Genomic DNA, 13,746 nt, shown 5'->3' on the forward strand with positions numbered 1-13,746 from the left:
CTGAGGGGAGCAGTGGGCGAGACAGGAGAGGTCTGCTGCGCCATGAGGGATTCTCCCTGGCTGGCCGGGAATTGAACTGAAGCTGCAAAGGCTGTGGACAGCTTCACAGTGCTGTGCTCAACCCACTGCACCACCGGGGAGGCCCCATAAATAAATAAATCTTTTTTTTTTAATTAATTTATTTATTTATACAAGCACTGGGTAAAGTCAGAAACATAGGAGTGTGAGAGAATTCACCAGAGCCAGAGTGGGGAACAGAATAGGCAGACTGACAAAACACACTGCTGAGGGGAGCAGGGGGTGCGGCAGGAGAGGCCTGCACACCATGTGGGACCTTCGCTAGCCAGCCGAGGATCGAACCAGCGCTGCAGAGGCTGCGGGCAGCTTCGCAGCCCAGCGTTCAACCGCTGCACCACCGGGGAGGCCCTAAATAAATAAATCTTAAAAAAAAAATAAAAATAAAAATAAATGCAGCTTTTAAGCAACTTTTACATAACAGTATTGTTTTTAATTTAAAACAGGTTTGATCAAATTATTCTCAATTTAGAGGCAAGATTCACCAAAGTAAATTTACTTGCCTCATTGTGAATGAGAGCAGAGACAAGTATCCAGGTTGGCCAATTCTAGACTAGGATTATGTAGTGGTTCAGGGTACATGCTCTGGAATGACAGAGATCTTGTAGTGAACTGAGGAGAGTAATCTCTCTACTAACTTGAATGATAATATTGAATAAGTGATTTAACGTCCTAACACCTCAATTTTTTTACCTATTAAATGGAGATAATCTTGATTCCCTTACAGAGCTGTTACAAGGAGGAAATGAAATAATGAGGGTAAAGCACATATGTCTGGCATATGTTAAAAGCTCAGTAAAGAGTGGCTATGGCATAGGTATGGGTCTTTTAAAAACCTTGAAAACAGCTGGGCCTTCTATCTCTCTGCATGCTTAGAACATGGAATAGTATGGTCACTGATGCCAGGAGTTCATGCACTAGTGTTCATTCCCTTTGTTCATTCACTAACATTCATTCACTCATGTTTCCTGAAAAAACACTATGGACCAGGCCGAGTGCTAAGTGCTAGAATAGAAAGATGAGTACATTATAGGCAGTGTTCAAAGACTTTCACATCTGCACATTTTGTTCCAGCGATTTCCACATGGTCTGAAACAAAATGTTCAGTTTCAAAAAAAAAAAAAAGCACTCAAGTTTTGTTAAAACTCAAGAATATAATTTGTTTTTTTGTAAAAGAAAGGTTTTATAGACAATTTAATAGCAGAGTTACTACATTAAAGGAAGATTCAGACAAATGACTCAGATTTTCCTTGGCAGTTATAAATTACTCCTTTTCATCAGAAGGAAAAGGATTTTCTCTATTTCACAAAATGTAATTTAAGTATGAAATTGCTGTAATTACAAAGCAAGTTAGAGGTAGATCCAAACAAGTTAGCTAACTGGCTCTTCCTAGAGCTTTCTCCATCACACCACATTGACTCATGTGTAACTCTTACAAGTCTATCAAGGGACTCACAGAGAAACTCCTGGTCAGCATGAAATAATCAGTCTGACCTGAGCTAACGTAATCCCAAGAAAAAGCAAGAAACCTGATAATTTGCTTTTATGTACAGCCTGGCTACATTAGGCAGGTACATTAACAATTTCTTCTGGACTTGTAATGTTGAAAATTTGTTAGTCTTCTTAAAGGTTCAGAGCAATGAAAGGGAATTGGATATGCTAGGAAATAAAAGAAGTAAGACTTATCCTCTGGTATCTTAATACATGTTATTAGATTCTGATTTTGCCATTTACTAGCACTGTGCTTAGTACTAAGAGCACAAAGCATCGATGGGAAAGGAAAAGCACAGGGAGCTTAAGAAAAGGCAGAAAAGAGCCTCCCTGGTGGTAGAAGGGGTGAAGTGTCAGCACTATGAAGCTGTCTGCAGCCTCTGCAGCACGAGTTTGATTCCTGGCCAGGGAGATACCCACATGGCGCAGCAGACCTCTCCTGTCTCATTTGCTGCTCCCCTCAGCAGTGTATTTCAGTCAATCTGCCTGTTCTGCTCCCCATTGTCTCTGGTGAATCCTCTCACCCCCCTCCCACCTCGCACCTCTGGCCTATACCCCAGTTCTTGAATGAATAATTAAATAAAATAAATCTATATTAAAAAAAAAGAAAAGGCAGAAGAGGCACACAGCCCACAAAACAGGATCAGAGGCAGCTTTCTGGAACAAACTTGAAGAAGCTGCTAGGACAAAACAAGAGCCAGGGCCTCCCCAGTGGCACAGCGGTTGAGCGCTGGGTTGCGAAGCTGCTCGCAGCCTCTGCAGCGCCAGTTCAATCCCCGGCTGCTCCCCGGCCACGGAGGAGGGTCCCACGTGGCGCACAGACCTCTCCTGCCGCCCGCTGCTCCCCTCAGCAGTGTACTTCGGTCCTTCCGCCTGCTCTGCTCCCCACTCTGGCTCGGTGAATTCTCTCACCCTCCCGCGCTTCTGACTGTACCCAGCGCTTGCATAAACAAACAAACAAACAAACAAATAAATAAAAAACCCAAAAAAACAAGAGCCAACTAGGAACAGTATGTACAAAGGTCCAGAAGAGATAGAGATCATGGAACAACTAGAGGATTAGAAGTATGTATGAACTAGAATCTACAGTCAATGAATAAGGTTCCAGTTTATTACCAGCCATGTATTCCTAAAACCCCCATTTACCCTGAATTTTACAAATATGATAAAATCAGAACGTTGCCCTCCCAGGTGTCAGTTATGATCTACTCACTTCCCAAAGGTAAGATCTTATAACTAAACCTAGTGAAAAACTGAAAACTGTACAACTAAATCACCACAGGAACATTAACAGTGATGAAATTTATAGAAATAAAACAAAGCAAAAATGTTAGCAAACAAAATAGGTTCTAATCACTGTCTTAGGTAAGACAGGTTTTGTTAACTGGACTTGCTTATTATCTAACACTATACTAAAATTTGTATTTCAAGCTCAAAGAAAAAAAAAAAGCAGAGGTAACTTTAGCTAATTCCTATAATTCAAAAAACCTTAGAGCAAATTATATAGAGCAACCAAATTCTTGTATCTACTAATAGAAAATTACCTTTCAAAAGAAATTTTCTTGTCCTTCTAAGAATTTCTATTCTGAGGTAATTTTCTATAAGCATTTTGAAGACCTGAATTCTATTCCTGATTTGGACACAAATTACTATAGAATTTGGACAAACAGCATTATCTCCCCACTGAATTGGAATCAATCATCTCAAAGTACTGACATTCTGTGACCTATGCATTATAGAAATCACAAGAGTTTTACAGGACATCTATTACTGGCTAAGACGAAGTAACATGAACCAGATTTATCTTCCTACTTGAAACAACTAACAAACGGCCTCAAAATGTATGAAACACCAGTATTCAACACACTGGATGTCAGACAGTAAAGAGTAGTGATCCATGAGAGACAGGAAATAATGAGGCAAGTTCCATGATCATACCAATTTACTGTCTCACAGTTTCCAGGTTGCAGGTCTCTGAGGTTAGAAGATACAGATGGGAGTCTAGAAAGACCAATGTCGCTAAAGGTCATAGGGCAAAACATTAGGAAGGGGAGAGCTGATGGTCTAGCGATAGAAAGAACTTGGGAGATCTAAGGAGAGTTCTTTAGTCTTTACCTGAGCTCTCATCTGTGAGGAAACTACTTGAGATCCGGGAAAGAACCACTCACAGGATTACAGGGAACACAATCCAAAGCTCATACATGTTCTACCATTGTTTGTTGTTTTTTTTTTTTTTCCAAAAAAGTCTTTTTCAACAATGAAGAAAAATAAGTTCTAGACTAAATGCTGTTCAGGTTCTGCCTAAGAAATTTAAAACATATGACCTGAACTGCTTCCTAGAACAAAGCTCAAGACACTTATAGGAATACAAGAATGCTCAGTAACTGATAAAGTAAAAACTACAAAGCCTGACATCCAATAGAAAATTACCATAGAAGCAAGAAAATATAATCCATAATGAAGATAAAAATCAATCATTCAAAACCAACCCAGAAACTGCACATATACAAGATCTAGTAGACAAGGATATTAAGATAATATTATAAACACATGCTCTGTGATAAAGAGAAAATGAAAACTACAATATGTGAGATGAAAAACACGGATGGGATTAATAATTACTACAAATAGCAGAGGAAAAGCTTAGTGAATTTGAAGACAAATCAATAGAATTGCCCAAAATGAAACAAGGAGAAAAAAACACTAGAGAGAATAAAAAGAATAGAGCACCAGTACTGCAGGACAACCTTAGTAGTCTAATTACACATGTAACCACAGTAACCAAAGGAACATGGGAACAGAAAAATATTTGAAGAAATAATGGAAAAAGGTTTTCCAAATTTGATAAAAACTATAAATCCATAATTTCAAGATCATTAAGAAACATGAAGACAATGACACCAAGACACATCATATCACTTAAAATCATTGATAAAGAAAAAAGCAGCTAGAGGGGAAAAAAAGATACAAATATACAGAAGAAAAAAACATAGCAATGTCAGAAGACTTGTCAACGAAACAATGCAAACCAGAGAAATGTGGAAAAAAATCTTTAAGAGAATAAAATAACCTCACTGTGCTATAATTCTATTCCTTGTGAAAATAACAGTTTTTACTAGTTATACAACAGCTTTGAAGTCAGATATACCCAGGTTTCAGTCTTGCTTCTGTCTCTTACTAATTGGGTGACTAATAACAAGTTATTACCATTATCAATTAAATAAACTTTTAGTACCAATGATTAGTTATTTAGCATTTTAAACATAATCTCAATTATGTATTATACACATAATTTTTATAATCTCATTTTATACATAATTATGTAAAATACATAATTTTTATACATAATCTCATTTTGTACATAATCACAATTAAAAATATTTACTATTAACCTCACTCGCTTTATAAAAATAGTAGAATTTGAGCCCGTATTGACTAAACCCAAAATTCATGCTTTTAATCACTATCTCATAATAGTTGAGCCTCAGCCTCTTCTGTTCATACAATTAAAACAATAGCAGATGGTCACAGAGAGTTTGTAAGGACTAAATGAAATAATGAGTATATACCACATCGTGCAATGCCTGCCACAAAGCAGTCATTCATTAAACGGGTCCTGCTACTATCATGCAGTCATACTTACCATACATTTCATCTTCTAATCCATGAACAAAAGCTCCACAAGCTCCTGACTCGATCAAGTTCACAGCACCCGTGTCTACTTCCTCCTTGGGAGCATCATCTCCCCATTTCCGCCCGCTGGAAAACTCCCCTGAGCTGTACAGTTCCTTCGCACGCTCATGTGCAGTGCGCTTCCTCTGTAGAGGACAATTACCACATGCAAGAGGTTCATTAGGATCAGGAAGGTGCACCCGAGAACATGTAAAGGTAAGAACTAAGACTGCTCTCCAAGAGTTAAGCTTTTTAAAAAATGCTTAGTAGGTCAGAGACATACAAATTAAACTTAACGTAAGACTCATAGGACTATGAGAGTAACCTTTTTAAAGAGGATGAAGAGAGCAAAGGACTGTGGATCAGACATGTTCTGTTTGCCATGGTAGCACAGGAAAAGAAGACCAAAGGGGTAAATAACGGCAGTGCCCCTCCAAGCACCATCCTGGGTGATAATACTTCTGGTTCTAGAAAAGAATTTTTTCCAGTCCCAGTAGAACCTTCTATTTGGCAACACTTTGTATACCAAGTAACAGATTACCTAAGTTCATTGCTGGTTGGCTAAATATAGGGTCTACTTGACAGTTTAGGGTCTCGTCAAAAAATGAAAGAACCAGCACTCTGCTCTCTATACATCAGCCTCTTATATCTTTTTTTGATGTGACACTACATCCTCTTGGCTGATCATCTCAAAGACACTAATGGAATATAATATAGCAACTCAGCCTATGAGGATGTGAGTCAGATTCAGTAATAAAGTTTGTACCTTGTATGTCTTAGAAACACTTGCATTACCCAGTCCTCATCATTCATCATGAACATACATACTTCCACCCAACCTCATATATAATATATAATCATCAACCTCAAATGATGGCAATGCCTGTCAGAAAAACCATGTGGCAATGTTTCAAGAAGGATATCAACTTCTCAACCATTCCTAAGAATTTATCTTATAGAATAATTCCAAAGAAAAGATCTAATATGCATGAAGATGATATGCTTTAGATTAACGTAGTGAAAAAAATGTGAGAATCTAAATGTATAATAAAAGGCTAAAGAATATGGCATATCTACTTAGTAGAATAGTATACCATCATTAAAAATGCTAAGTATGAAGCTGCAATATGAGAAAAAAAAGCACAGCTAGTGGCAAATGTAAAAAGCAAACTATAAAATTATCTATATGCAATGATTCAACATTTAAAACACTCATAATAAGAAGGGCTGGGAAGAAAGAAACCAAAATGAAAAAGACTGTTATGTGAGTAATGCAGAGATGGATGAATTCTTTACCTTTTCTATCTATTTATCCAAGATTCTGAAATTTTCTTTTTTGCATTTTCTTTTTTTATTTTTTTAAAGATTTATTTATATATGCATATAAGAACTGGGGTACAGGCCAGAGGTATGGGGGGTGAGAGGATTCACCAGAGACAGAATGGGGAACAGAACAGGTAGACTGACTGAAATACACTGCTGAGGGGATCAGCGGGTGCCATGTGGGTAGCTCCTGGCCAGGGATCGAACTCCTGCTTCAGTGGCTCTGGACAGCTTCATAGGTTGCGTCTTAACCCCTTGTGCCACCAGGGAGGCCCTTTTTTTTGCATTGTAAAAGGACAGGTTTAGGGCCTCACTGGTGGCGCAGGCAGTTGAGTGCCAGAATTGTGAAGCTGTCCTCAGCCTCTGCAGTGTGGGTTTGATCCCGGCCGGCCGGCTGGCGAGAATCCCACATGGCGTGGCAGACCTCTCCTGTCTCGCCTGCTGCTCCCCTCAGCAGTGTATTTTGTCAGTCTGCCTGTTCTGTTCCCTGCTCTGTCTCTAGTGGATCCTCTCACCCTCCCACGCATCTGGCCTGTACCCCGGTTCTTGTATAAATAAATAAATCTTTAAAAAAAAAAAGATTTAAAAGGACAGGTTTATTAGGAAAAGGAGAAAGGAAAAGAGAAGACACCTGCATAGACATTGGCAGGCAAAGAGCTGCCGCTGCTGCTCTGCAAAAGAAAAAGGCTTGTGAGAAGAAGCACCAGCATAGTCAAAAGCGGACAGGAGAGCTGCCCAAGATTCTAAACTCTTTTATTATCATTTTTACATTTCAAAATTTAGAATACTGATAATAAATGTACACATAATTTTCTCAGACTTATATTGTAGTTGAGTCTGACAATTATGTTAGAGAACTATCACAGAAAAAGCTTAAGGAGAGTCCACATGAGGCATTTTGCTAGAGTTCAGAAAAAGAATTTACTCCCTCTTCCACGGGATCTGCTGTTGAAAAGCAGTCTCTTCTAAGATAGTTCTTATTAGCTCACAAAATAAGATCAAACCTTTGTAGTAGGTCCAATAAACAGAAAGTTAATCTTGCCTCTTCTTTGTAAAACCCCACCTAAGCAAATAATTTCATTATAATAAAGTTTAATGAAATCATGTAATTTGGTCCAAGTTATTAGGACTTTAAGTTAAAATGTAATTTAGTCACTGTACATTAACTTAACAAATGCATGGCATGCAAAACTAAATCAACACAACCTGACATACATTAATGTTGGCTACAGAAACATAAACAACAAAGAATTCAAGTTACCCTTAGATCTGACATTAGCTTCTTATCTAGTGTCTGCTCCAAGAAATGAGAACTGACTTGCTCCATAGAGCCCTATAAAAAGAAAGAAGACAGAGCAAATTAAACACCTTTAACATCTAAACACCTTAAAATTCAAAGTTTGCAGCCAATTTAAATGCATAAAGATAACATACTTGATAGTAAAGGTGTCCATTGATTCCAAATGATCAGGAAAAGAATGAAAACATTAATAGCAGCAACCAGCTGTTAAAGATAATGCACTCTGCACCTTACTAATCAGAAATAGAGCTCACTGTGTATCATGCACTGTTCTAAGTGTTTTATACAAATACTTATTTCATCCTCATCAGAACACTAGTGTTAGTCCCATTTTATATGCAAGAAAAGAAAATCACAAAAAAACTAACTGAGGGCCTCCCCGGTGGTGCAGCTGTTGAGCGCTGGTTTGCGAGGCTTCCCTGCAGCCTCTGCAGCACCGGTTCGATCCCCGGCTGCTCCCTGGCCACCGGAGGAGGGTCCCACATGGCACGCAGACCTGTCCTGCCGCCCGCTGCTCCCCTCAGCAGTGTACTTCGGTCCTTCTGCCTGCTCTGCTCCCCGCTCTGGCTCTGGTGATTCCTCTCACCTTCCTGCGCTTCTGACTGTACCCAGTGCTTGTATAAATAAATAAATAAATAAATAATCTTTTAAAAAATTAAAAAAAAAAACTAACTGATTCCAGGTCACAAAGAGAAAACTAGAGAGCTAGGGTATAAATCCGGGTTCTACAATCCTTTGTTGTCTTAACCATTACTCTCATCATACAGTCTTATCATTCCTTCCTCCTTTCCTGTCATTCCATTTCTTCCATTTATTTTGTCCATCCATCTATCCATCCATTCATGCATTCATCCAATAAAAAAAAATTAATTTTAGCAACCATTCAATTATATGCTTATAATTACCAGGAACAGGAATACAAAATTTAAGACATCAGTTCTATACTCAATCATCTTGCAGACTGGTGAGGAAACTGACAAGTAATGAGATAATTGCAGTATGGCATAATACACTCATATAAAGGAGGATGGGAACTCAGAGAACAAGTAACATGGGGTGGAGGCAGGGAGAGTATATTTGTGGAACTGGAAATCACAAGCATAAAAGCATTAAGAGAGAACTGCCGTGTGGGAAACAAGAAGGGGTTCTACAAATAGAACATGGGATGGAGAGTCCTGGAAATGAGATAGGGCCATAGGTAGCGATGAGAGCAGTCTTATTTGCCATGGTAAGGAATTTACCCTGTGAATAATAACTAGGTAATCCTTATTAAACATTTAATGAGTTCAATAATGAAGAAAATATTTAAAATTTTAAAATGTATTCCTCTCAATAATCCCATGAAGAACACTATTATCCCCACTTGCTGGATGAGAAATTGAGACCGAGATTAGCTTGCTCATACCAAATAAAGAAAGGAAAAACGTAAGAGCTACACCTCATAAACTTCACGTGGGCAGTAATGTGGCTAACATTCTAGAAGAAATTAAGTTGAAAACATAGACAAGGTAAGCTGTTATTAGGAGTCCTAGACATTCTTAAGGAATGTATTAGAAATCTTTTCTAATTTCTCAAGTAGTAAATATAACCTGTATTTTCCATAGAAAGTTACATGTTCTTTTGGATTATCTTTGCCCAAGTTAAAACTTTTTTTAATTTATTTTATTTTATATAATTCTTATATCATTTTTCATTTTTGCATAATGTATGCATTTTCACTTTGGTTATATTCCCCATACAATTCCCAGCCCCCTTATTTTGATCCTAATCCCTCCTCTCTTCCTCCCGACCCCCGCCCCATAGTATATCTCTGGTTTATAGTTGCTTGTTGATTTTGATTTTTTTCTTTATTATAATTAGTCTTTTTCCTGGTCCCTTATTTAGGTTTTCTAAATTCCTGCTATGCGTGAGACCATCCGGTATTTTTCTTTTTCTTTCTTACATCTCTAAGAGAACAACTGTTGTACTGCTTTGTTTTGTTTTTAGTTTTTTAAGTCAGTGTAAATCCCAAAACAATACACCACCATGCCACCATGATTTCGTGCATTTGGAGGGGAAATATTTCCTCATGAGGTGGAAAATTGTGTGATTGCTATTGGAAGACTTCATTTTAAGCAGTTTTATAGTGAAATACTTCACTTAAAAGTTGTCTTTCTTCAGTTTGTTGTAATGTACATTCACTGGGTAGAACTTGTGTTATCTTTGGGACACAATTTGTTCCAAGGTTTGGGTTATTCTTTCTGTCCCCACTGACATCTGGATTGAACAACATAGCACTGCTACAGTACTTCCAGCTCCAATAAATACAAAGAGAAGGAGTAAGTTCGGATGTTTCTTGATCTCACCAAGTATCCAGTAGAGCTTGCCTGTAGGAGAGGTTTTGGGTTGGGAAGGAAAAGAGAACAAGTCTCTGCCTGTGCTTAGTTTCCAAACCACTTTTTCTTATCTCTACATGGTACAATCAGTTGGTTGATCTTGTTAAACAGATCTCAGCTGACACCAAATCTAGCATTCATTTTTAAATCCCAAACAGCAACTTCATGAATAAGAACTATAAATTTTCAAGTTTGCTTCCCTTCACTTTAGTGTTACCACCAGTGTTAACAGTTGGCTTTTAAAAGGAAACTTATTTTTTTCTACAAAGAATGTAAATTTAATGGCTTCACAGTAAATTAATCCATAGTCCCAGTACCTTTTAGCCAAGTTCAACACAGCACACAGGGGGGTTACTTCAAACTCAGGCCTCAAAAAACATCTTTACTTGTAACAGATTTTCAGTGCTATCGAATGATAACTGAGGCCTTCCATTAAATCCATAAACATCAAGAACCCCAGAGCAGACTAATCCACTTGAAAATGGTGAGACCCGAACCAGTGAAGATCCACTGGAAACAGAAATGGAACAGATTCAAGGGGTGTTAACAAAGTAGAATTAATAACTTAGTGGATAATGGATTTAGGGAAAGAATTCCCAAGTGGCTCTGGATTCATAGTTGGGTAGATGATGACATCATTCATGAAAACACAGGAGGAACAGATGTAGATTAAAAAGATAATGAATTCTGCCTCTTTCTAATCAGAAAGACAGCTACATTCTTGTCTGCTTTAATCAAGATAAGTATATTCAGGTAAAACTTCACCAAATGTGCTACTACCATGGCTCAACCTATATTTATAACACTAAGAAAACAATCGTATTTAAGTGTGTCAAATCTGTTTTCAGATCAAAGGCTGCTGAATTAGTAAATAACAAAAGTTTGTATACTCTTTATTTCCATATTAAAGATCCAATTAGGTGATAAAAAAGGAAACAGACAAAAAATTAAAACAAAACATGGATTAATATGTGAGACATATAACTACCACTGACTAAAACATTTGCCCAGGAAAGACTAGTCTTGGGCAAACTTAGGCAAAACAGCACAATCTGTCTGAAAATTACATAAACTTTAAGGTCAAAGTCTTTTGGAGGCTTGTAAGTAAGGTTTAATTTTTATTAAATAAGAGAAATTAAACAGTTTTTGAAGAACTCATGAAACTAAGGACCATCTTCCAGATAGAATGCCCACTTCCATGCTTAATTTCAAAGTAGTGACTGTATTCTGAACAGCCCCATAGAGCTGCTTACTTGGAAATCAAACTCCTTCATCCCTCTGGTGCAGTTACAGATAACCGAAAGCCATGATTGTACATGGTTTTGAATTTTCTGATATAGCTCACATATGAAACTTTTCATCCTATCATATAAGTCAAGGAGAATGGAGACGATTGATTTTGTGTGTGTGTGTGTGTGTGTGTGTGCAAATGGACTTAAGTCTAAAGCTTTGTCAAGAAGGAAGGGAAGGAGAGGGGAGGGAAAAAGAAGGGAAAGGAAGGAGGAGGGGGGGAGGGGGAAGGGAGAAAGGAAAGCTTCCAGACTCTCTGCTCTTTTGAAGACACAGACTATGCTCAGTCTTTGCTGAATTGATGAATATATGGTTTAAAAACCATCTGTTGTTTTTTTTTTTAGCTCTTCTGCCCATTTTTTGACTGGATTATTTTCTTTGTTGTTGTTGAGTCTCATCAGCTCTTTGCAGATTTTTGTGATCAGTCCTTTATCATTAGTGTTGGGTGCAAAAATGTTCTCCCAGTTGGTGGGGTTTCTCTTTGTTTTTGTTACTGTCTCTTTTGCTGTGCAGAAGCTCTTTAATTTGATGTAGTCCCAGCTGTTTATCTTTGCCTTTACTATCACTGCTTTGGGTGATGTGTCTGTAAAGATGTCTTTGATGTGCAAATCACGTAGTGTTTCGCCTATGTTTCCTTCTATATATTTTATGGTTTCAGGTCTTATGTCTAGTTCTTTAATCCATTTTGAGTTGATTTTTGTGTATGGTATGAGGTAGTGGTCAAGCTTCATTCTTTTGCATGTAGCGACCCAGTTTTCCCAGCACCATTTATTGAACAAAGTTTCTTTGCTCCAATGCATAGTCTTTGCTCCTTTGTCAAAGATTAGTTGACCATAAATCTGTGGGTTTATTTCTGGATTTTCTATTCGATTCCATTGGTCTGTATGTCTGTTCTTGTTCCAATACCATGCAGTTTTGATGATTATGGCTTTGCAGTATAGTTTGAAGTCTGGGAGTGTGATGCCTCCATTCCCTTCTTTTTTTTTCAGGAGAGCTTTGGCTATTCGGGGTTTTCTGTGATTCCATATGAATTTCATCAATAATTGTTCTATTTCTTTGAAGAATGACATTGAAATTTTGATTGGAATAGCATTGAATCTGTATATTGCTTTTGGAAGGATGGCCATTTTAATAATGTTTATTCTTCCAATCCACGAGCAGGGGATGTCTCTCCATTTCTTTGTGTCTTCTTCTATTTCTTTTAACAGTGTTTTATAGTTTTCTTTGTATAGGTCCTTTACCTCTTTTGTTAGATTTATTCCCAAATATTTGATTTTTTTTGTTTCAATAAAAAAAGGGATGGGCACATATTAAAAAAACTAGCAACAACAAATGTTGGCGAGGGTGTGGAGAAAAAGGAACTCTTCTGCACTGTTGGTGGGAGTGCAAACTGGTCCAACCACTGTGGAGAGCTGTGTGGAGATTTCTGGACCTACTAAACATAGAGCTTCCATATGATCCAGCAATTCCACTCCTAGGTATTTACCCAAAGGACACAGAAACATCAATTCCAAAGAACACCTGCACCCCTATGTTTATAGCAGCACTGTTTACAATAGCTAAGCTTTGCAAACAACCCAAATGCCCAAAAATAGATGACTGGATCAAGAAGATGTGGTACATATATACCATGGAATATTACTCAGCATTCAAAAAAGATAAACACATACAATTTGCAGCAACATGGATGGCGCTGGAAGGGATCATGCTCAGCGAAATAAGCCAAAAAGAAAAAGAAAAATACCGGATGGTCTCACTCATAGCAGGAATCTAGAAAACGTAAATAAGGGACCAGGAAAATGAATAACTATAAGAAAGTGAAAATCAAAATCAACAAAAAACTATGAACCAGAGACACTTTTAGGGGGGCGGGAGGGGAGGGATTGGGGTCAGAATGGGGGGGCTGCAATTGTATGGGGAATATAAAAATAAAATTTATTATTTAAAAAAAAAACATACAAACAAAAAAAAAAAAACCGTCTGTTGTTAACCTGAGCAGGAGTTTGTCTACGTAAGTGTTGAATTAGGGAACTTTACCTCTTAACTTGCATAGCAGAACTAGTAAACTAGTCTCAGCTGTACAACCACTACCCTCACTGGAAAAGAATTCTACATGGACTTTTAAATAATAAAGTCTGAAGTCCAGACCTGTCTTTTACTATCTCTGTGGCCTTAGACATATCACTTTTTAAAACCTTACTTTGTATAAAATGAATAATA

At 37.7% G+C, this 13,746-nt stretch overlaps 1 protein-coding gene across 3 annotated transcripts in view; it reads right to left on the reverse strand.

The window, feature by feature from the left end:
• Window positions 1-13,746, reverse strand: part of INTS4 (integrator complex subunit 4) — a gene marked incomplete at both ends in the record, with an annotated part of 112,956 nt that overhangs the window by 52,569 nt on the left and 46,641 nt on the right. For all 3 annotated transcript variants that reach the window (XM_084228916.1, XM_084228917.1, XM_084228915.1), the window contains 2 exons: window positions 5,210-5,384; window positions 7,823-7,894. In XM_084228916.1, the coding sequence (XP_084085042.1) occupies window positions 5,210-5,384; window positions 7,823-7,894 (247 nt within the window). The remainder of the gene's footprint in view (window positions 1-5,209; window positions 5,385-7,822; window positions 7,895-13,746) is intronic.

This window comes from Talpa europaea (assembly GCF_964194135.1).
Source record: "Talpa europaea genome assembly, chromosome: 1".
Taxonomy (NCBI): Eukaryota; Metazoa; Chordata; class Mammalia; order Eulipotyphla; family Talpidae; genus Talpa; species Talpa europaea.